Here is a 23557-nt window from a genome sequence, read left to right on the forward strand (position 1 = left end):
ATCTGGGAGTGCCCGCCGTTTATTGTGCCTACTTAATCCCCCAGCATGCGGTGACTGTGGCCCCCTGTAAGCCCACAACAAATGTCCCTGTGACCGACGTTTCAAGGCCTGTGGTGAAGGGTGAGAGGGCTGGGCAACCGTCAGAGGTTATTTTAGGAGGATACTTTCATTGAGACGTCACTGATGATGGCGAGACAGACCTTATTTAAGCCGTCCCGGAGTGTCCATTGTGGGACAGAAGCATCAGGAGAGTGAATCAAGGTAAGCGTTCATTTACTCTGAGATATTTCATATCATCAAACAATCACGTATTGTGTTATGCTGAGATTCAACTTGAATTATTGTATTCTTGGCCTTATTGTAACGTCTTTATAAAGTTTCTATTCATAGAACCTCACATACCAGAGCTGTGAGGTGGGCAATGATACCAACAGTAGTGATGTGCGATACCACTCATTTTCTTTCCGATCCAATGCCAAGTAAAATGTTGATGATTAGGGATGTCCGATAATGGCTTTTTGCCGATATTCCGATATTGCCCAACTCTTTAATTACCGATACCGATATCAACCGATATATACAGTCGTGGAATTAACACATTATGATGCCTAATTTGGACAACCAGGTATGGTGAAGATAAGGTACTTATAATAATAAAATAAGATAAATGAATTAAAAACATTTTCTTGAATAAAAAAGAGAGTAAAACAATATAAAAACAGTTACATAGAAACTAGTAATTAATGAAAATGAGTCAAATTAACTGCTAAAGGTTAGTACTATTAGTGGACCAGCAGCACGCACAATCATGTGTGCTTACGGACTGTATCCCTTGCAGACTGTATTGATATATATTGATATATAATGTAGGAACCAGAATATTAATAACAGAAAGAAACAACCCTTTTGTGTGAATTACTGTAAATGGGGAAGGAAGGTTTTTTTGGGTTGGTGCACTAATTGTATGTGTATCTTGTGTTTTTTATGTTGATTTAATACAAAATAAACGGTACCGATAATAATAAAAAACGATACCGATAATTTCCGATATTACATTTTAACACATTTATCGGACATCCCTATTGATAATGATACTGATACTGTGTCCAAATATACCTGATGAGTCTGGTCCAATTTAGAACGTAGTGTATTTCTAGTGCTGCTGCTTCACCACTTTAGTCATCATTTTTGCGGAAACTTCTTCATGACTTTACATCTAGACTTCTTCTGTTCGGCGCGAGACATTGATACAACGTTGACTATATGTACATGTCCTTTAAAAACTGACTTTGAAACAACGTTGCAAAATATTTGTGTTTGTAAATTGAGACAACGTTGGTGTCTTAACGTTGGATCCACGTTGTTGGTTGGGAAATGACCAAATTTCAATGGTCAAATCAACGTCAGAACCTGACATTGAATAAACGTCGTCAAATAGCATGTTGTTTCAACGTTGTATTTGTGTTGTAAAATATTGGTTGGAAAATGACCAAATTTCAATGGTCAAATCAACGTCAGAAGCAAACATTGATTAAGCGTCGTCACAAAGCATGTTGTTTCAACGTTGTATATGTGTTGGAAAATGACCAAATTTCAATGGTCAAATCAACGTCAGAACCTGACATTGAATAAACGTCGTCAAAAAGCACGTTGTTTCAACGTTGTATTTGTGTTGTAAAATATTGGTTGGGAAATGACCAAATTTCAACGGTCAAATCAACGTCAGAAGCAAACATTGATTAAGCGTCGTCACAAAGCATGTTGTTTCAACGTTGTATATGTGTTGGAAAATGACCAAATTTCAATGGTCAAATCAACGTCAGAACCCAACATTGATTAAACGTTGTCAAAAAGCATGTTGATTCAACGTTGTATTTGTGTTGTAAAATATTGGTTGGAAAATGGCCAAATTTCAATGGTCAAATCATCGTCAGACGCCAACATTGATTAAACGTCGTCAAAAAGCATGTTGTTTCAACGTTGTATTTGTGTTGTAGAATATTGGTTGGAAAATGGCCAAATTTCAATGGTCAAATCAACGTCAGAAGCCGACATTGATTAAACGTCATCAAAAAGCATGTTGTTTCAACGTTGGGTTTGAGTCGCTCAACGTCAGAACCTAATTCAACAAGTTATCTTGTGTCTGCTGGGTGCTGCCCCATGTGGTAGAAAAGTGTATTTCAACTGAGTACCGCCGAGTCCAAGACGGACCACTGCCGAGAAACAGATATCTTTTGGCGGCCAAACAGCGGTTAAGAAACACAGATTTAGACAATATCTCAATGATTTAGTTACTTTACACTCTGTTCTTGGTAATGCTATGCATTATCTCAAATGACTTAGGTGTCAAAAGTATAAATATTTTGATTAGAGAATCAATACTAGAGCAAAAATACCTGGTATTGGCGGTATCACTATTTCAGTATCGACACCACCAACACCAGAACGAGCAGCCATGGAAAAGACTTAAAACAGTAAACAAAGTTGTTGAACTTGATTAGTTTCGGTGTTTTTTACAGTACAGTAGGTTGTCAAGAAGTATTTATACTTCGATACCAAGTTGAAACCAACACGCACAAAATACATTCATACCTGCTAGTTCTAAGTATTGTGAGTACCAAAGACAAAAACTATTCCCAGGTGTCCATATTTTTACTTATTAGTGTCATAAATGTAGATTTTCCACCTCCAGTCCGTCCTCGCTCATAAACAAATGATAATGGAAGAGTGGCAGTTATTAACTATCTGCAAAGTACAGTTATGTTAAATACTTAATACTTTGAAACAGTTGTATATTATTATCGGTAAAGATGTGACTTTAAAAGTACATCGATTCATTTTTTTATTATTAAGACTGAAGGAAGTTCATTGATATCAGTAACCTTAGTGCACAGTACAGTATCATAGACAGTTGCGAAAAAATGGACACTGTCTTGAAAAGAACAAACAGTTTTACCAACATTCTTTTAATCCGTGTGTTGAGCAAGAACTCGTCTGAATCTTAACAATGTTTTTCACCAAAATCTGCAGGGGTATTCGTTATGTAGGACTTTGCGGAACAGTTTAGGGAAGGCCTTTTTCTGTTGCAGCTGTGCCTCGACGCACAAATCCGGGTCACGGCACCGAAGTAACCATCCTAGGTATTTCCGAATGACAATCGAGTGCACTAAGCACCGAACTGATAGCTCGGCTGGCACAGCCGCACTGGCTAGCCGATGTTACACCCCCGAAACCTCACCAACATCCGGGTCACGGCACCAGAGTAACGGGGCTGGCCCGGCCGCGTGCCTCCCTTGCACGTGCTTGAAAGTACATTAAACCTCTGATTCCTACAGGAATCCTAAAAGTGGAGACCGTAAGTGTCCCAGTACCGTTGTCCATGCCTCGTACGCGTTCAGACAAAGTCATATTTAGACCAGAATCCCTTCCAAACAAACAGTCAGTCACACGACATTTATCGTGTTTCATCATGAATGTGTTCTGGTCTCAGATGCCAAACTGGGGAGGCGGTGCAAAGTGTGCAGCCTGTGACAAGAGCGTCTACCATGCAGAGGAGATCCAATGTAATGGCAGGAGCTTCCATAAAACATGCTTCATCTGCAGTAAGAACACTTTTTCCTTCCTCTCATTCCCCTGACGTGAAACAAATCAAATGTCAACCTTACTTTGCATGCCTGGTGCGTGCTAACTGAAATCATGTGTTGCGTCAGTGCAGTATATCTTTATAGTTGTATTTTTGGACTGATAATTGACCAAATACTGCGATGAGGTGGCGACTTGTCCAGGGTGTACCCCGCCTTCCGCCCGATTGTAGCTGAGATAGGCTCCAGCGCCCCCCGCGACCCCAAAGGGAATAAGCGGTAGAAAATGGATGGATGGATGGAATTGACCAAATAGCCAGTAAGTTCCTAGTAGGATCGCCAACTTCCTGACAAGTCGTGTTCCCCTCATGCACCCCCTGCATCTGCACGTGTGTATGAATCCAAGGAACACGGAAATGTAGCTGCGCATTGAAGGACTCTTTCACCGAACTACAAACATCACACGAAATAACGCTATGCTTTTGAGTTTTGTCTTTCAATATACACGACACTACCGGTACCAAAATGTATTTTGATACGTCTCAAAATAAAGGGGACCACAAAAATTTTTATTTTTTGGCTTTATTTTAACAGAAAATTTTAGGCTACAATAAACATATCATATGTTTTTTTTATTGCAATCAAAGAAAAAAAATTGTCATTAAATAAAATAGTGAACATACTAGACCAGTGTTTTTCAACCACTAGTGTGCCGTGGGAGATTATGCAGTTTCACCTATTTGGGTTAAAAATATTTTTTGCAAACCAGAAATTATAATCTGCAAATAGTGTGCCGTTGTTAAGTGTCGGTGCTGTAAAGTACAAAATAAACAAAAACAAAATGCTGGACGACAGCAAAGACTTGCAGCGTGTGGAGCAGAGACAGCGTCCACGAATTACATCTGTGCATGACATGACAATGAACAATGTCCACACAAAAAAAGATAACTTAAATATTCTTGATTGCTACATCAAAGCAGGTGCGGGGAATAGCGCTCAAAGGAAGACATAAAACTGCAACCGGAAAATACCAACAAAACAGGAAAAGCCACCAAAATAGGAGCGCAAGACAAGAACTAAAACTATGTATACGGGAAAACACCACAAAACTCAAAAGAAGCCACGGCGTGATGTGACAGGTGGTGACAGTACACCCACTTTGAGACAAGAGCTATACTGATGTTTAAAGTCATAAAGGTTGTCACAAAGCATGCTGTATCAACGTTATAGTGATATATAGTGTTATTAGTGAGAATATACTTATTTTAAGGTATTTTTGGGTTCATTGAGGTTAGCTAATTTGACTTGTTTTGGAAAGTCTTGACAAGCCAAATTTTCTTGTTCTATTGGCAGATAATTTTGCTTGGTTCAAATAAAATACCCCTAATGTTTGTATTTTTTCCCCCTTGTTTTTGAACACTGACTTTTTGCAGTGTACCAAAGGGATGTCCGATAATGGCTTTTTGCCGATATTCGATATTCCGATATTGTCCAACTCTTTAATTACCGATACCGATATCAACCGATATATTCAGTCGTGGAATTAACACATTATTATGCCTAATTTGGACAACCAGGTATGGTGAAGATAAGGTACTTTAAAAAAAAAATTATAAAATAAAATAAGATAAATAAATTGAAAACATTTTCTTGAATAAAAAAGAAAGTAAAACAATATAAAAACAGTTACATTGAAACTAGTAATTAATGAAAATGAGTAAAATGAACTGTTAAAGGTTAGTACTATTAGTGGACCAGCAGCACGCACAATCATGTGTGCTTACGGACTGGACTGTATCCCTTGCAGACTGTATTGATATATATTGATATATAATGTAAGAACCAGAATATTAATAACAGAAATGGGGAAGGAACGTTTTTTGGGTTGGTGCACTAATTGTAAGTGTATCTTGTGTTTTTTATGTTGATTTAATAAAAAAAAATTTTTTTTTTAAATATATATAAAAATACTGATACCGTTAATAAAAAAAACGATACCGATAATTTCCGATATTACATTTTAACGCATTTATCGGCCGATAATATCGGCAGGCCGATATTATCGGACATCCCTACCAAAGACTATAAAAATGGGACCCGTTACCTCCCTGCTTGGCACTCAGCATCAAGGGTTGGAATTGGGGGGGGTTAAATCACCAAAAATTATTCCCGGGCGTGGCCACTGCTGATGCTCACTGCTCCCCTCACCTCCCGGGGGGTGAACAAGGGGATGGGTCAAATGCAGAGGGGTAATTCACCACACCTAGTGTGTGTGTGACAATAATTTTAACTTTTTAACAAATATCCTGACAAATATCATTCTTTGTTTAGCACAAAGAATGATGACTATTTTTACCCCCTCTTCTTTGGGGCGCCCCTTATTTATCTAAAACCGCCACTGAGTAGAGTAAGCAAACGTCCGCCTGTTGATGTATGCATGCATGTTTGGAGAGCAGCTGCCGCTGTCCACCATAGTGGACGCCCGGCGGAGTTAACCTATATCAGGGGTCACCAACCTTTTTGAAACCAAGAGCTACTTCTTGGGTACGGATTAATAAGAAGGGCTACCAGTTTGATACACACTTAAATAAATTGCCAGAAATAGCCAATTTGCTCAATTTACCTTTAACTCTGTTATTATTAATAATTAATGATATTTATCTTAGTGGAAACACTGATCATCTTTATGATTTTTCACAATAAATATATATAGAAACAGATAAATATCAATATGCAAGACTTTATTTTTATATTTCCTCTAAGTGCACATTTTTCAAATAGAATCTTTTTGAAAAAAAAAAAAAAAAATTTATGGAACATCATTAGTAATTTTTCCTGATTAAGATTCATTTTTAGAATTTTGATGACATGTTTTAAATAGGTTAAAATTCAATCTGCAGTTTGTTAAAATATATAACAAATTGGACCAAGCTATATTTCTAACAAAGACAAATCATTATTCCTTCTACATTTGCCAGAACAAAAATTTTAAAAGAAATTCAAAAGACTTTGAAATAAGATTGTCTATATTTGCCAGAATTATTTTTTTGAATTTTAATCATAATAAGTTTGAAGAAATATTTCACAAATATTCTTCGTCGAAAAAACAGAAGCTAAAATGAAGAATTAAATCAAAATCTATTTATTATTCTTTACATTAAAAAAAAATAATTTACTTGAACATTGATTTAAATTGTCAGGAAAGAAGAGGAAGGAATTTAAAAGGTGAAAAGGTATATGTGTTTAAAAATCCTAAAATCATTTTTAAGGTTGTATTTTTTTCTCTAAAATTGTCTTTCTGAAAGTTATAAGAAGCAAAGTAAAAAAAAAAAGAAAAAAGAATTTATTTAAACAAGTGAAGACCAAGTCTTTAAAATATTTTCTTGGATTTTCAAATTCTATTTGAGTTTTGTCTCAGAATTAAAAATGTCGAGCAAAGCGAGACCAGCTTGCTAGTATCGTACTTTTCGGAGTATAAGTCGCACCGGAGTATAAGTCGCACCTGCCGAAAATGCATAATAAAGAAAGAAAAAAACATATATAAGTCGCACTGGAGCCCGGCCAAACTATGAAAATAACTGCGACTTATAGTCCGAAAAATACAGTAAATAAATACAATTTAAAAAATAGAGGCAGCTCACAGGTAAGTGATGCTTTTTGAGCTATTTTTAGAACAGGCCAGCGGGCTACTCATCTGGTCCTTACGGGCGACCTGGTGCCCGTGGGCACCGTGTTGGTGACCCCTGCCCTATATGATTATGTGGCACGCAGGCAAGCGGTTGGCAATCAGAGTCCTGTGCAGTGACGCCTTTGTTCCAGTGGGAGCGTCTGAGATAAGCTGCTGAGTGTTCATCTTTTCTCCGAGCTTCACCTCACACTCCCACCTCTTGCTATAAATAGAAGGTCAACACATGGGACTGCTTGTAATGTCTCTGCTGACTGATAAAAGCTGCAAGCTGCTGCCTTTATTTAACCACACAACACTAACAGTTTCATAGTCAAACTCTCACACTGCAAAAAGTCAGTGTTCAAAAACAAGAAAAAAAAATACAAAAATGAGGGGTATTTTATTTGAACTAAGCAAAATTATCTGCCAATAAAACAAGAAAATTTGGCTTGTCAAGACTTTCCAAAACAAGTAAAATTAGCTAATCTCAATGAACCCAAAAATACCTTAAAATAAGTACATTCTCACTAATAATAACAAGTGCACTTTTCTTGGTAGAAAAAAAAGACCTTTTTGCTCAATATATTGAAAAATATTCTTAAATTAAGTAAATGCTAGTGCCATTATCTTGACATAATGATATGCACTCGGCATCATGATTTTTTTTTTCATGCTTGAAGTAAGAAATAATTACTTTAAAAAAGCAGTTTTATACTTGTGAGTGTTGATGACACAGCTTTGCAACAGTTGATATTCTAGTTTCAAGCATGTTTTACTCAATATAGGTCATAACATCACAACTACAAACTGTAATATCTTACTGAGATCCATTGGCTTTGTTAGGCCTATTTTAGGGGGTGCTCAAGCCCCCCTAAAATATTCTTAAGCCCCCCTAAATAATTTGGTGTTTTTTTGTTTTGTTTTTTACAATTAAATGCCGACATATTCATTATAAAGTGGCCCAAATATGAGTTTAAATAAATAATCATATAACCTGTTATTATTCACTCAGTTTCCCCTCACTTCGTAGCGTAAGGTAGAGAGCCCCTTTAGTGCGTCGGTATCCAATCCATTCCACTTGTTCATATAGAAAATGCTCACATCACTCAAATTCCAGCCCGCATTTTCTCTGCGACCTTGCTTGCGGTCCTGCAGGTGTACGAAGCACATTATCTTCCTTTACAATGAGTGAAGCTGCACAAAACCTTGTGTGTGCAATTGTAAATCATTTATTTTTTAAGTTTTGTGTTTCTTGTAGAATCTATATAAAGTAATATACATTAGCCTATTGTTAAAATAATGAAAAAAACATCATTACATATATTTGTTTTATTGTATTGTTACATTAATAGCTGTTTTATTATTATAGGATGGCCTGTTAAACATTTAATAGGATTTTCAGAGGGAGGAAAAACCAAGACATTTAATATAAAATGTAAAATGAATATACATAAAAAGAAAAAGAAAATATATGGTTAAAAGCCATCGTCCGGGGAGCATTTCATTTCGTCCCGTGCATTTAAAAAAATAAAAAATAATAACAATGAATAATTTCTAAGTCTTTGTTAGCCGTTTGTGAAGTTTTGTGCTCGTGCGTAACATTCGCTCGCATCCTGTGCATCTCCTGGGGGCAAAGCCCCCCCTGTCCTTAAAAGCTAGTGACGCCCCTGCTGAGATCATTTAGGACCAAAACCCTTAAAACAAGTAAAACACTCTAACATAAAATCTGCTTCGTGAGAAGAATGATCTTATCAGACAGAAAATAAGCAAATATCACCCTTATTTGAGATATTTCATCTTACTTAGATTTCAGTTTTTGCAGTGCAAATAAGAACGCTAAATAATGTTGCGAGTCGGAGCTTTTCTTCCGTAACGCTCCCCCCCCCCCCATGTCCTCTGTCCAGTGAGCTGCAGGAAGGCATTGGACAGCACCACGGTCGGGGCGCATGAGTCGGAGATTTACTGCAAGTCGTGCTACGGCAAGAAGTACGGGCCAAAAGGTTACGGGTACGGACAAGGAGCCGGAGCCCTGAGCTCCGATCCCGTCGGGCCGCTCAAAAACGCGCCGTCTGATGGGTACGTTGGCAACGTGGAAATTGTACCAATGCAACATACTTGTTACGCTTATTTTGTGAAAAAAATACTTTTACTCTGGTATTTACAAAACCCAAAACCAGTGAAGTTGGCACGTTGTGTAAACGGTAAATAAAAACAGAATATAATGATTTGCAAATCCTTTTCAACTTATATTCTATTGAATAGACTGCAAAGACAAGATATTTAATGTTCGAACTGGAAAACTTAATTATTTTTTTGCAAATATTAGCTCATTTGGAATTTGATGCCTGCAACATGTTTAAAAACAGCTGGCACAAGTGGCAAAAAAGACTGAGAAAGTTGAGGAATGCTCATCAAACACTTATTTGGAACATCCCACAGGTGAACAGGCTAATTGGGAACAGGTGGGTGCCATGATTGGGTATAGAAGCAGCTTCCATGAAATGCTCAGTCATTCACAAACAAGGATGGGGCGAGGGTCAGCACTTTGTCAACAAATGCGTGAGCAAATTGTCAAACAGTTTAAGAACAACATTTCTCAACCAGCTATTGCAAGGAATTCAGGGATTCCCCCATCTACGGTCCGTAATATCATCAAAAGGTTCAGAGAATCTGGTGAAATCACTACACGTAAGCGATGATAATACGGACCTTCGATCCCTCAGGCGGTACTGCATCAAAAACCGACATCAGTGTGTAAAGGATATCACCACTCAGGAACACTTCAGAAAACCACTGTCAGTAACTACAGTTTGTCGCTACAAGTTAAAACTCTACTATGCAAAGCGAAAGCCATTTATCAACAACACCCAGAAACGCCACCGGCTTCGCAGGGCCCGAGCTCATCTAAGATGAACTGATACAAAGTGGAAAAGTGTTCTGCGGTCTAACGAGTCCATATTTCTAATTGATTTTGGAAACTGTGGACGTTGTGTCCTCCGGACCAAAGAGGAAAAGAACCATCCGGACTGTTATAGGCGCAATGTTGAAAAGCCAGCATCTGTGATGGTATGGGGGTGTATTAGTGCCCAAGGCATGGGTAACTTACACATCTGTGAAGGCGCCATTGATGCTGAAAGGTACATACAGGTTTTGGAACAACATATGTTGCCATCCAAGCAACGTTATCATGGACGCCCCTGCAAGATAATGCCAAGCCACGAGTTACAACAGCGTGGCTTCATAGTAAAAGAGTGCGGGTACTAGACTGGCCTGCTTGTAATCCAGACCTGTCTCCCATTGAAAATGTGTGGCGCATTATGAAGCCTAAAATACCACAACGGAGACTTAAGCTGTACATCAAGCAAGAATGGGAAAGAATTCCACCTGAAAAACTTCAAAAATTGGTCTCCTCAGTTCCCAAACGTTTACTGAGTGTTGTTAAAAGGAAAGGCCATGTAACACAGTGGTTAAAATGCCCCCGTGCCAACTTTTTTGCAATGTGTTGCTGCCATTAAATTCTAAGTTAATGATTATTTGCAAAAAAAGATGACATTTCTCATTTAGATCATTTAAATATCTTGTCTTTGCAGTCTATTCAATTGAATATAAGTTGAAAAGGATTTGCAAATCATTGTATTCTGTTTTTATTGACAAATTACACAATGTGCCAACTTCACTGGTTTTGTGTAATTATTTATAATTATTTGGATGTCTACTTTTTACTTTTACTTGTCATATTACTCAAAAGTACTTGAGTACAATTGTATGCTACTCTACCACTTCCACTCATGTAGCAGTCTGTAAAAGTGTGTTCCTTTAATTTTTTTTTAATTTACATCTCCTAGTGTCCCTAATGTAGTGGCCAATGACAGTGCAATGCTCTCTTATGCCAAAATGTGTGTGTGCCGCCTTACTCCCACCCAGGTCTAAACCATGGACGCCCTCCGCCAACACCACTTCCAATAAGTTTTCCCAGAGTTACGGAGGGTCCGACCGCTGCCCTCGCTGCTCCAAAGCGGTGTACGCCGCAGAGAAGGTGATGGGAGGAGGGAAGGTGAGGCCAACACCACAACTACAACAACAGTTCCGTAGATTGTAGAACGGGGCTTCGAAAAAAGGGATCGAAAGATGCAAACCGACAGATGGCGCCAAACCACTTCTTCCTAGGCTTTTCTTCCCGTCATTCACTCACTCACACACACACACACACAGACACACGCACATCATGTGCTCGGGCATTTTGAAAAGTGCAAACATTTTTTTGAAATATATATATATCTTTATATATATGTACATATATATATATATATATATATATATATATATATATATATATATATATATATCTTTATATATACATATATACTGTATATATATATATATATATATATATATATACAGTATATATGTATATATATATACACATATATAAAGATATATATATATATGCACATATATATAAAGATATATATATATATATATATATATATATATATATATATATATATATATATATATATATATATATATATATATATATATATCTCAAATTTTTTTGTGTAATAAAAATAAAAACAACAATTTTTGAAATATATATATATATACATATATATATATATATATTTCAAAAAAATACATATGTACATATATATATATATATATATATATATATATATATATATATATATATATATATATATATATTTCAAAAATGTTTTTGTATAATAAAAATAAAAATAAAATTGTTTGAAATATATATATATATATATATATATATATATATATATATATATATATATATATATATATATATATATATAAACAAATGTTTAATGGCCTAGCTTTGTGTTTACTTTTTAGTTTCTTCTAAACAGACATCATTTTGAAATAATATGTGAAATATTTTAGCTTAATATGTTTTAAGGTAACAAAACGTGTTTTAAATCATGTCTGATGAGAATAAATTGAAAAGTATGTTCAACAAGAAGGCATAATGAAACTTTTAGACATTATTAGATATTTACCATTTCAGCGTTTCCTCTTTACAGTGGGACTTTTTGCTCTATTTTTCAAAATGTTGCTGTTTTTTTGCTGATTTATTTAATTTAATTTTAACAATGTTCCACTTGCGCCGCAAGATTATGGTGATGAATGAAACATGTGACATTGCTGTTTCATGCATTTATATATATTTATTTTATTCAAAAAATATATACATCAAACATTATAATACACAAATAATAAATAAAACATTTTAAAAAAATTATATCAATATTAAAGATATTTTTTAATCCTAAATTTTCAATATTTTTCAAGAAGAAAAACGATTGTCACACTGTGAAAAAGAAAAGTCACTACATTTTACGCAATGAAACTGGCAGCTCGGTCTTTACAGTTTTACAAAAAAAAGAAAAGTGGTACTGTTTTTCTATTAACAGTAATGCACTGTAAAAACAGTGGCCGTAGCTTTTACCTTGTAAATAACGGTAGCCCCGAATTTTCAATTTACAGTAACTCACAAATTTTACGGTAAAATTCCATAAAATTATGTCGTTTTTTTTTACAGTAAAATTTACAGACGTCAGAAAAATCACAGTGCTACCTTTATTAAATTTTCCAGTATTGCACAGTTAAATCGATAACCAAAGGTTTTACGATAAAAAACAAAACTGGTAGCTCAATCGTAGATTTTTTTACGTAAAGAAATAGTGGTACCATATTTCTATTTACAGTAATTCACTGTAAAAACAGTGACTGTCGGTTTTACAGTGAAAAACTGGCAGCTCAGTTGCCAGAATTTTACTGTAAAAATAACAATGGCACAAATTTTCAAATACAGCAAACACAGATAATTTTTGGGTAAAATTCCATAAAATTCTGTCGTTTTCTACCGTAAAATTTACAGTTGTCAGAAAATTCACAGTGCTACCATTATTCAATTTTCCAGTATTGCACAGTTAAATTGCAACCGTAGTTTTTATGATAAAAAAAAGTGTTAGCTCAGTCGCCAGAATTTTTTACGAAAAAATAACCGTGGAATAGTATTTCCTTTTACAGTAATGCACTGTAAAATTAGTAACCGTCAATTTTACGGTTAAAAACTGGCAGCTCAGTTGCCATAATTTTACCATAAAAATAAAAATGGCAGGAATTTTCAATTTACAGCAGTTTGGAGTAAAAAAAAACACAGAAAATTTTACGGTAAAATTCCATACAATTCTGTCATTTTTTACCATAAAATTTACGGTTGTCAGAAAATTCACAGTGCTATCGTTATTCAATATTACAGCATTGCACAGTTAAATTGACGACCATAATTTTTACGATAAAAAAAGTGGTAGCTCAGTCGCCAGAATTGTTTACGAAAAATAACAGTGGTACAGTTTTTCCATTTACAGTAATGCACTGTAAAAGCAGTGACCATTGGTTTTACAGTTAAAAACTGGCCAGATTTTTACTGTAAAAATTTTCATTCTACAGTAATTTGTAGCGCAAATTTTTTTTTAAATTTTTTTGGTAAAATTCCATAAAATTATGTCTTTTATTTTTTTACCGTAAAATTTACAGACATCAGAAAAATCACAGTGCTATCGTTATTCAATTTTACAATATCGACAACCATAGGTTTTACGATTAAAAAAAACAAACCTGGTAGCTCAGTCGCCAGAATGCTTTACGTAAAAATAACAGTGGGACCGTTTTTCCATTTACCGGTACAGTAATGCACTGTAAAAACAGTGATTGTCGGTTTTACGGTTAAAAACTGGCGTCTCAGTTGCCAGAATTTTACCATAAAATAACAATGGCAGTGATTTTCAATTTACAGCAATTTGGGGTAAACCACCCCCCCCCCCCCCAAAAATAGAAAATATTACGGCAAAATTCCATAGAATTCTGTCATTTTTTACCGTGAAATTTACAGTTGTCAGAAAATTCCTAGAGCTATCGTTATTAAATGTTCCAGTATTGCACAGTTAAATTGACGACCATAGTTTTTACGCAAAAAAAAAAAAAATGGTAGCTCAGTCGCCAGAATTTTTTACGTAAAAATAACAGTGGGACAGTTTTTCCATTTACAGTAATGCACTGTAAAAACACTGACTATAAGTTTTACAGTTAAAAACTGGCCATAATTCTACCGTAAAAATAACAATGGTGACAATTTTTATTTTACAGTAATTTGGGGGTAAAAAACACCTTAAATTTTAAAGTAAAATTCTATTCAATTCTGCCAGGTTTTTTACCATGAAATCTACAGAAGTCAGAAAAAAAAATAAAAAATTCAGTTCAGTCAACAGAGTTTTTAACGTAAAAATCGGTGTGGTAACGTCTTTCCATGTACAATAATTATGTCTAAACCGTAAATGTTACAATAAAATCTGGCAGCTCAGTCGCCAAAATTTAAACGTCAAGATAACAGTGGTACCGTTTTTCAACTTACAGTAATTTGGTGTAAACACCATTGCCAATTTTACGGTAATTTTTCCGGCAAAGGATCTGCCAGTTTTTTACTGAAAAATCTACAAAAAATGTTCACAGTGCACTGTAAAAACATTTATGGTAAAAACTGGCTTCTCTGTCACCAGAATTTGACAGTAGAATTTGAAGTAACCGACTGTAAAAAAAATTGCGAGAAAAACCAGCAGCTCAGCCGCCAGATTTTTACCGTAAAAATAATGGTGGTACTGTTTTTCTATTTACAGTCATGTGCATTGTAAAAAAAACTGTAGATTTCACAGTAAAATTTATTTATTTTGCCGGTTTTTGACCGTAAAATCGACATAATTGTGGTTGACAGTTCAGGGAGGCCTTGTATTGACCCAATAGGTTATTGAACAAAATGCAATAATACAGTAATTCCCAGCATTTATATGAGGAAATTCTACTTATTTACAGTGTACATGATTGTATATGTTTCTGTTGGCAGCCTTGGCATAAAACATGTTTCCGCTGTGCCTTTTGTGGTAAAAGTCTGGAGTCGACCACAGTAACCGACAAGGATGGGGAAATCTACTGCAAAGGTACAACTCGGCCTTTTTATGGCACGCGCTTCATTCTAAAAGTCCGTTGTTGATTGATGTCATTTGTCTCTGCAGTCTGCTACGCCAAAAACTTTGGGCCGAAAGGGTTCGGTCTGGGGAACGCGGCCATGTTGGAGTGAACGTTGTCACACCGCCCATGTTGCTCTGGTTTATCATTGAATAAACAACATTTGTATCAAAAGTAAAGAGGCTGAATGTTTTAAAAAAAAATATTATTAATATTATAGTTTCAAAAAAAGGAAAGAATTATAGGTATATAAAGTACATCGTCTAATACAGGGATGTACAAAATGATTCCACTGAGGGTCGCACACTGAAAAATCAAAGCTCGCAGAGGCTGTTTGGATATTTTAAATTTTCAGATTCAATACAATTTATAGTTTTTTTTTTAACCTTAAGGGCTCCTCTCAAGGGGCCAACAAGGGTCTCAGTCATAAAAAAATTCTAAATAAGTTATATATTTTATTATTTTTATTTACTATTATTCAACATATACTGTAAATCTCTAGATCAACTTCAAGTCTGTCGATATTAATTTTTTAAATTTTTTTTATTCTATGGCCCTTTTGTCAAAATGCTGTTTTTAATAGGAAAAATACAAAATATGCAACGCTGAATTTTTTTTTTTTACTGGAATATAAGTATTTGGAGCCTTAAATAGTTCAATAATTCATAAGTACATAATATTCTATATATAAAACACAGTTAAAATGCATAAAAATAGTGCATATACATAAACATACATATGTACACATATATACATATACATATGTACACATATAAATATACATATAGATATATCCATATATATATATTTAAATATATAGACACAAACACACATGTGTATATATATATATATATATATATATATATATATATATATATATGTATATATATATATATATATATATATATATATATATATATATATATACATATATATATATATATATATATATATATATATATATATATATATACTGTGTATATATATATATATATATATATATATATATATATATATATATATATATCGATATTATGTTAATCTAGAGACTTTTTATATATATAAATATATTTATATTTTTATATATATATAAATATATATATATATATATATATATATATATATATAAATATATTTATATATATATATATATATATATATATATATATATATATATATATATATATATATATATATATATATATATCGATATTATGTTAATCTAGAGACTTATTATATATATAAATATATTTATATTTTTATATACCGGTATATATAAATATATTTATATTTATATATATATATATATATATATATATATATATATATATATATATATATATATATATATAAATATATTTATATATATAATAAGTCTCTAGATTAACATAATATCGATCCATAGATTATAACTTTTTATTATTTTGTTTATGATTTTTTATGATTTTTGTTTGTTTGTTTAAAGACCTCATGTCAATATAAAAAAACTTAACGTTTATATAAATATATATATATATATATATATATATATATATATATATATATATATATATATATATATATATATATATATATGTCAAAGTGGTCATTTTGATGTAAAGTAAAGTAAAGTACACCGTTGAATAGGTCAATAATAAATCAAAATCAATGTTATGAACTGTTATTTTTGAGCAATGACACCTTTAAAGAAAAAAAACAGCCTGCATAGCAACTTTGTGTTATTAGAATCATTATTATTATTATTATTATTATTATTGTAACTTTTTCTCGTAACATTTCACCTGTTTGCTTTTTAATTCCACTTTTTACAGTTTTTAAAAAAAGTATTTTTAGACTATGTTCCGAGCCGTCAAAACATTAGCTGAGGACCACAAATGGTCCCCTGAGCCACACTTTGGCTAATAGCTTCTCATTTTTTCAGGGGTCATTGCCCCTTGACCTTTACACAATGGAACAAATGCACCAAACAGTAAAGAAACTTAAACGGATTCAGTCATGTGCTTGAACATGTAATAACCCTACTTGTCCGCTAGGTGGCAGAAAAAGCTTAAATATATCAAGGTAAAGCATTATGAGCAGACATATGAACCTTCACTACATACAAACAAAATACATATATAGAATATATCTGACATTTGTATTATTAATGTTACACACACGTGTACTGCATGAATAATGCTAAATATACAGTCTGCAGACACCATTACATATTTTGTAAACATGTATACCGACAAATGGAATAACTTTAATAACGGACTCAAACTTAAATCTTCTGTCGTGAATAAAATACTTCTGTAAATTAAAAAAATAAACATTTATTCATATAATCATTATATTTTTTAATCATCTATTAATTACTGATTGCAAACATTCATTTGGCTTGTTAGAGAGACTGTAAGCACCAGTGACCTTTGACTCCATTCCACCAATCAAATGGAGCCTGGCAGTCACATGACCGCACCCAAACTACACACTGTAAAAAGTGACATGACGTCATAACTCCTCAATGTTAATTTACAAACTTTGAAAAATAACATTTTACACTATCATGTGTGTGTCAGTAGAAATGTTCACATTTCAGCCTCCAAGAATTCTACTTCCAACTAAAGAAAACATGTTTTTGGTGAGTTGTAGACGGTTTTTTTTTCATGTTTTAGCTAGCATATGCTAACATTAGCCCTGTTGTGACGTCATAAGTGACTGTAAAAGGTGCATCGTTTGCACACACACACGCACACACACACACACACACACGCACACACACACGCACGCCCACGTACTAATAAAAAATAGAGACTAAATAAATCAGAAGTTAACCAGCAGTTACTCAGTACCAAATAAAACTGTTTCGAGGTCGATAAGCACAACCAGAATTATGCCGTACATTAAAATAAAGTATTTTAAGCATACTTGCCAACCCTCCCGGATTTTCCGGGAGACTCCCGAAATTCAGCGCCTCTCCCGAAAACCTCCCGGGACAAATTTTCTCCCGAAAATCTCCCGAAATTCAGGCGGAGCTGGAGGCCACGCCCCCTCCAGCTCCATGCAGACCTGAGTGACGTGTTGACAGCCTGTTCTCACGTCCGCTTTCCCACAATATAAACAGCTAATGATCGAGGGCGAGTTCTTGATTTCTTATGTGTGTTCATTGTTAGGCAGTTTCATTAACGTCCTCCCAGCATGGTGACAACACACAACAACAGCAGTCAAGTTTCCGTCCCCCGTAAAGCAGTTCGTCTGCCGTAAACAGCAATGTTGTGACACTTTTAAACAAGTCAATAATGCCATCTACTGTACATGCATATGTGACCCACCCATAATGTGTCACATTTTTGTGTTGATTTATTTATTTTATTTTGTGGTTTGAATTCGTTTTTGGAGCTGTCATTACACATTTATCAGTATTCACATTGGTCAGTAGGGGGCAGTAGGGCGTTTCTTCCCAATTGAATGCTATCACCTGCAGACCGGAAGTGTCTTGTCATTCTGATGAGCGCGACCAGTCTGTGAACAACTGAAACGTCTTGTGTGCTTTTTCCTCCTGTATAACAGGTTAGTTTTGGTGAATCAACTCACTGAATAAAATCCATGTGATCTTTATAAGTTTAAGTACACATTCTGATGGTGGAGCCTAACTCTAAAGTGTTTGTGAGTTGTAGTTTGTATTTGTGAATGAATCCAGTGCACAGCTGCAGTAATCAATACAAAATGGCGACGTGAGTGCGCAATGTTTATATAGGAACTTCTGATCCTAATTCAGACTCCCAAATTAGAGCTCCTGTTTTCTTATTGATTTTATAATGTATATTTGTATAATGTGTGTGTTCTGAAATAGTGACAGAGAATAGAACAAGGATGGACAATTCAACGCTCAACTCCGGCTTATTAGTGATTCCCAGAGCCCAAAAAAAGTCTGCGGGCTGTAGAACGTTTTCTATTCGGGCTCCAGCACTATGGAATGCCCTCCCGGTAACAGTTAGAGATGCTACCTCAGTAGAAACATTTAAGTCCCATCTCAAAACTCATTTGTATACTCTAGCCTTTGAATAGCCCCCCTTTTTTTAGACCAGTTGATCTGCCGTTTCTTTTCTTTTCTCCTCTGCTCCCCCCTATCCCTTGTGGAAGGGGAGACACACAGATCCGGTGGCCATGGATGGGGTGCTGGCTGTCCGGGGTCGGGACCCGGGGTGGACCGCTCGCCTGTATATCGGTTGGGAACATCTCTGCGCTGCTGACCCGTCTCCGCTCGGGATGGTTTCCTGCTGACCCCACTGTGGACTGGACTCTTACTGTTATGCTGGATCCACTATGGACTGGACTCTCACAATATTATGTTAGACCCACTCGACATCCATTGCATTCGGTCTCCCTAGAGGGGGTGGGGGGTTACCCACATATGCGGTCCTCTCCAAGGTTTCTCATAGTCATTCACATCGACGTCCCACTGGGGTGAGTTTTTCCTTGCCCTTATGTGGGCTATACCGAGGATGTCGTTGTGGCTTGTGCAGCCCTTTGAGACACTTGTGATTTAGGGCTATATAAATAAACATTGATTGATTGATTGATTGATGATGTGTGTGTAAATGTGTAAATAAATGAACACTGAAATTCAAGTATTTCTTTTATTTATTTATATATATATATATATATATATATATATATGTATACATATATATATATATATATATATATATATATATATATATATATATATATATATATATATATATATATATATATATATATATATATGTAATAATATATATATATATATAGCTAGAATTCACTGAAAGTCAAGTATTTCTTATATATATATATATCTTAACCACGCCCCCAACCACGCCCCCCGCCCCACCCCCGACCACGCCCCCCACGCCCCCACCTCCCGAAATCGGAGGTCTCAAGGTTGGCAAGTATGATTTTAAGTGCGCCTTATAGTCCGAAAAATACGGTGTATATTTTGTTATGTGGTATAAAAACTAAAGTTGGAGTCGAGAAGGACGCCCAGATGTCTCACTGTTTGTGATGGAGTTGAAGAAAAATGCTTGTACTTTCGATATGTTTCCCTCTCCGGCCCTGCATGACAGTGCACTGAATGATTGATGAGCTCTAACCCACTTGCAGTGTAAGGAATGTTTTGGGTTTTTTGCCTTTAAACACATTTAAACTGAGTAGAAAGGCATCCAAAGACTGCAGCCATGTGCCACCTTGCATCAGGATCCAACCCAGGCTGAATTTAATCAAGTCCTCTTCCATTTTTCACCCAGCTGGAAAATTAAAGAGATCACACGTGTCAATGGTAACCGCATCGGGGACCATCCTCATCGCCCCCCCTTCATCCATTTCCCCGGTAACTTACACCTCTCACTGGAGGATAGCCATGTGGTTTGGGCGGTAATGCGTTTCTATTGCTCCTTCTCGTGATGCCCTGCGGCATGGTCGTGGAGGGCTTTGGAGGGCCTCATTTGACTCCGCAATCTCGTACAGTCGTGGCGCAACGTATACGCGGGATATGTCGAAAACGGTCCCGAGTGCGAGGCGGATTAACATAGTGAAGACGACGCATTATGCAAATGTGTTAGGCTTCCTCTCTCTGACAGAGCTGCTAAATTGGATGATGTAAGAGAGAGATCTCATGTATGGAGCCTAATGCTTCCAACGTGGCTCAGAGACGTTTCCACATGTCGGCATGCTTGCCATCACCCCGGCTGAGGAGACAAAGGGACAGTAAAACAGTGCGGGATTATCTTGCAGATGAACATGGGATGAGGCCGTTAAAGCTTACCAAGGGAAGGGGGGGATACACACGACACCATGGGTCCAAAGTGCGTCCCCGGGGCCATTTGCAGCTAATTTTTTTTTAAACGTTCTAAAAATACTGTTGAAAAAAAATACACTAAAAAGTGGAATTAAAGAGCAAAACGGTGAAAAGTAACAAGAAAGAGTTGCCATGTTGCATACTTGCCAACCTTGAGACCTCCGATTTCGGGAGGTGGGGGCGGGGGGCGTGGTTAAGAGTGGAGGAGTATATTTACAGCTAGAATTCACCAAGTCAAGTATTTCATATATATATATATATATATCAAGTAAGTCAAGTATTTCATATATATATATATATATATATGAAATACTTGACTTAGTATATATATATATATATATATATATATATATATATATATATATATATACATATATATACATATAAAAAATACTTGACTTTCAGTGACTTCTAGCTATAAATATATATTTATTTTATTATTGTTATTATTATATATATAAATATATATATATATATATATATATATATATATATAAGAAATACTTGACGAAATACTAAGTCAAGTATTTTATACATACATATACATACATATATATATATATATAAGAAATACTTGACTTTCAGTGACTTCTAGCTATAAATATATATTTATTTTATTATATATATATATATATATATATATATATATATATATATATATATATATATATATATATATATATATATATATATATATATAAGAAATACTTGACGAAATACTAAGTCAAGTATTTTATATATATATATATATATATATATATATATATATATATAAGAAATACTTGACTTTCTGTGAATTCTAGCTATAAATATATATTTATTTTATTATATATATATATATATATATATATATATATATATATATAAAAGAAATACTTGACTTTCTGTGAATTCTAGCTATAAATATATATTTATTTTATTATATATATATATATATATATATATATATATATAAAATAAATACTTGAATTTCAGTGTTCATTTATTTACACATATACACACACATAACACTCATCTACTCAGTAGGGTTGAATTGTCCATCCTTGTTCTATTCTCTGTCACTATTTTTCTAACCATGCTGAACATCCTCTCTGATGATGCATTGCTGTGTGGCACGCACAAAAGTGCTTTCATCAAATGCACTAGATGGCAGTATTGTCCTGTTTAAGAGTGTCACAACATTGCTGTTTACGGCAGACGAACTGCTTTACGGTAGACAAAAATGTGACTGCTGTTGTTGTGTGTTGTTACCGCGCTGGGAGGACGTTAATGAAACTGTCTAACAATAAACCCACATAAGAAACCAAGAACTCGCCCTCGATCATTCTACAGTTATAACGTGATTGGGCAGGTACGCTGTTTATATTGAATTTCGGGAGATTTTCGGGAGAAAATTTGTCCCGGGAGGTTTTCGGGAGAGCCTCTGAATTTTGGGAGTCTCCCGGAAAATCCGGGAGGGTTGGCAAGTATGCATGTTGGCTCTAAAAAAACAAAGCATGAATAAAGTTTTTTTTAAATTGTCTTTGCTCCAAAATAATAGTTAAACAAAACCAATGCAATGTTGTTATGAATTATTGACCAATTGAAGGCTCCAATTACCATATTTTTCAGACTATAAGGCGCACTTAAAAGTCTTTCATTTTCTCAAAAATCGACAGTGCGCCTTATAGAATTATGCCTAAAGTACGGCATAATTCTGGTTGTGCTTACTGACCTCGAAGCAATTGTACTTGGTACATGGTGTAATGATAAGTGTGACCAGTAGATGGCAGTCATACATAAGAGATACGTGCAGACTGCAATATGATGGCAGTAAACAACACCAAAACGTTAAGTGTTCCATTGAGAATATAGAACATTACACACGGTGCTCAAAAATCTGTCAAAATGTTTTGGTAGGACTTCGGTAAACTATGAAGCCGCACCGCTTGATGGATTGTCGGCGCATTAAACATACGAGTATTATTATGGTGTGTGTGTATAAGGACTGCAAAATGGCACCTATTAGCAGACATATTACCTGGCGTTTTGTTTTTCAATAATAAGATTTCCGAACTCTAAATGGGTGAATTTTGGCGAATTAAACGTTTTTCTATTATTCGCTCTCGGAGCGATGACGTCACGTTGTGACGTCACATCGGGAAGCAATCCGTCATTTTCTCACTTTCGTCGGTGTGTTGTCGGAGGGTGTAACAACACGAACAAATACGAGGCTGTGGGGAAAGCCGACGAAATGGTCAGTCGTTTGTTCCGCACACTTTACCGACGGAAGCGATGCTACGACAGAGATGGCAAGAATGTGTGGATATCCTGCGACACTCAAAGCAGATGCTGACATCAACTCCAGAACTGGACGGATCAGCTTTCAGGAAAAGAGAGCGGATGAGGGTATGTCTACAGAATATATTAATTGATGAAAACTTTATTCATTACTCGCGGTTT

At 34.9% G+C, this 23557-nt stretch overlaps 1 protein-coding gene across 1 annotated transcript; it reads left to right on the top strand.

Annotated features, from left to right (window-relative positions):
- The first annotated feature begins 156 nt into the window (after positions 1-156).
- Positions 157-15476, top strand: csrp3 (cysteine and glycine-rich protein 3 (cardiac LIM protein)). The gene is made up of 6 exons (XM_061975358.2): positions 157-261; positions 3491-3602; positions 9153-9324; positions 11173-11302; positions 15176-15269; positions 15345-15476. The coding sequence occupies exons 2-6, from the start codon at positions 3491-3493 to the stop codon at positions 15407-15409; spliced, it is 573 nt and encodes a 190-aa protein (XP_061831342.1). The 5' UTR covers positions 157-261; the 3' UTR covers positions 15410-15476.
- Positions 15477-23557: the final 8081 nt, after the last annotated feature.

This window comes from Nerophis lumbriciformis, linkage group LG15, assembly GCF_033978685.3.
Source record: "Nerophis lumbriciformis linkage group LG15, RoL_Nlum_v2.1, whole genome shotgun sequence".
Lineage (NCBI taxonomy): Eukaryota > Metazoa > Chordata > Actinopteri > Syngnathiformes > Syngnathidae > Nerophis > Nerophis lumbriciformis.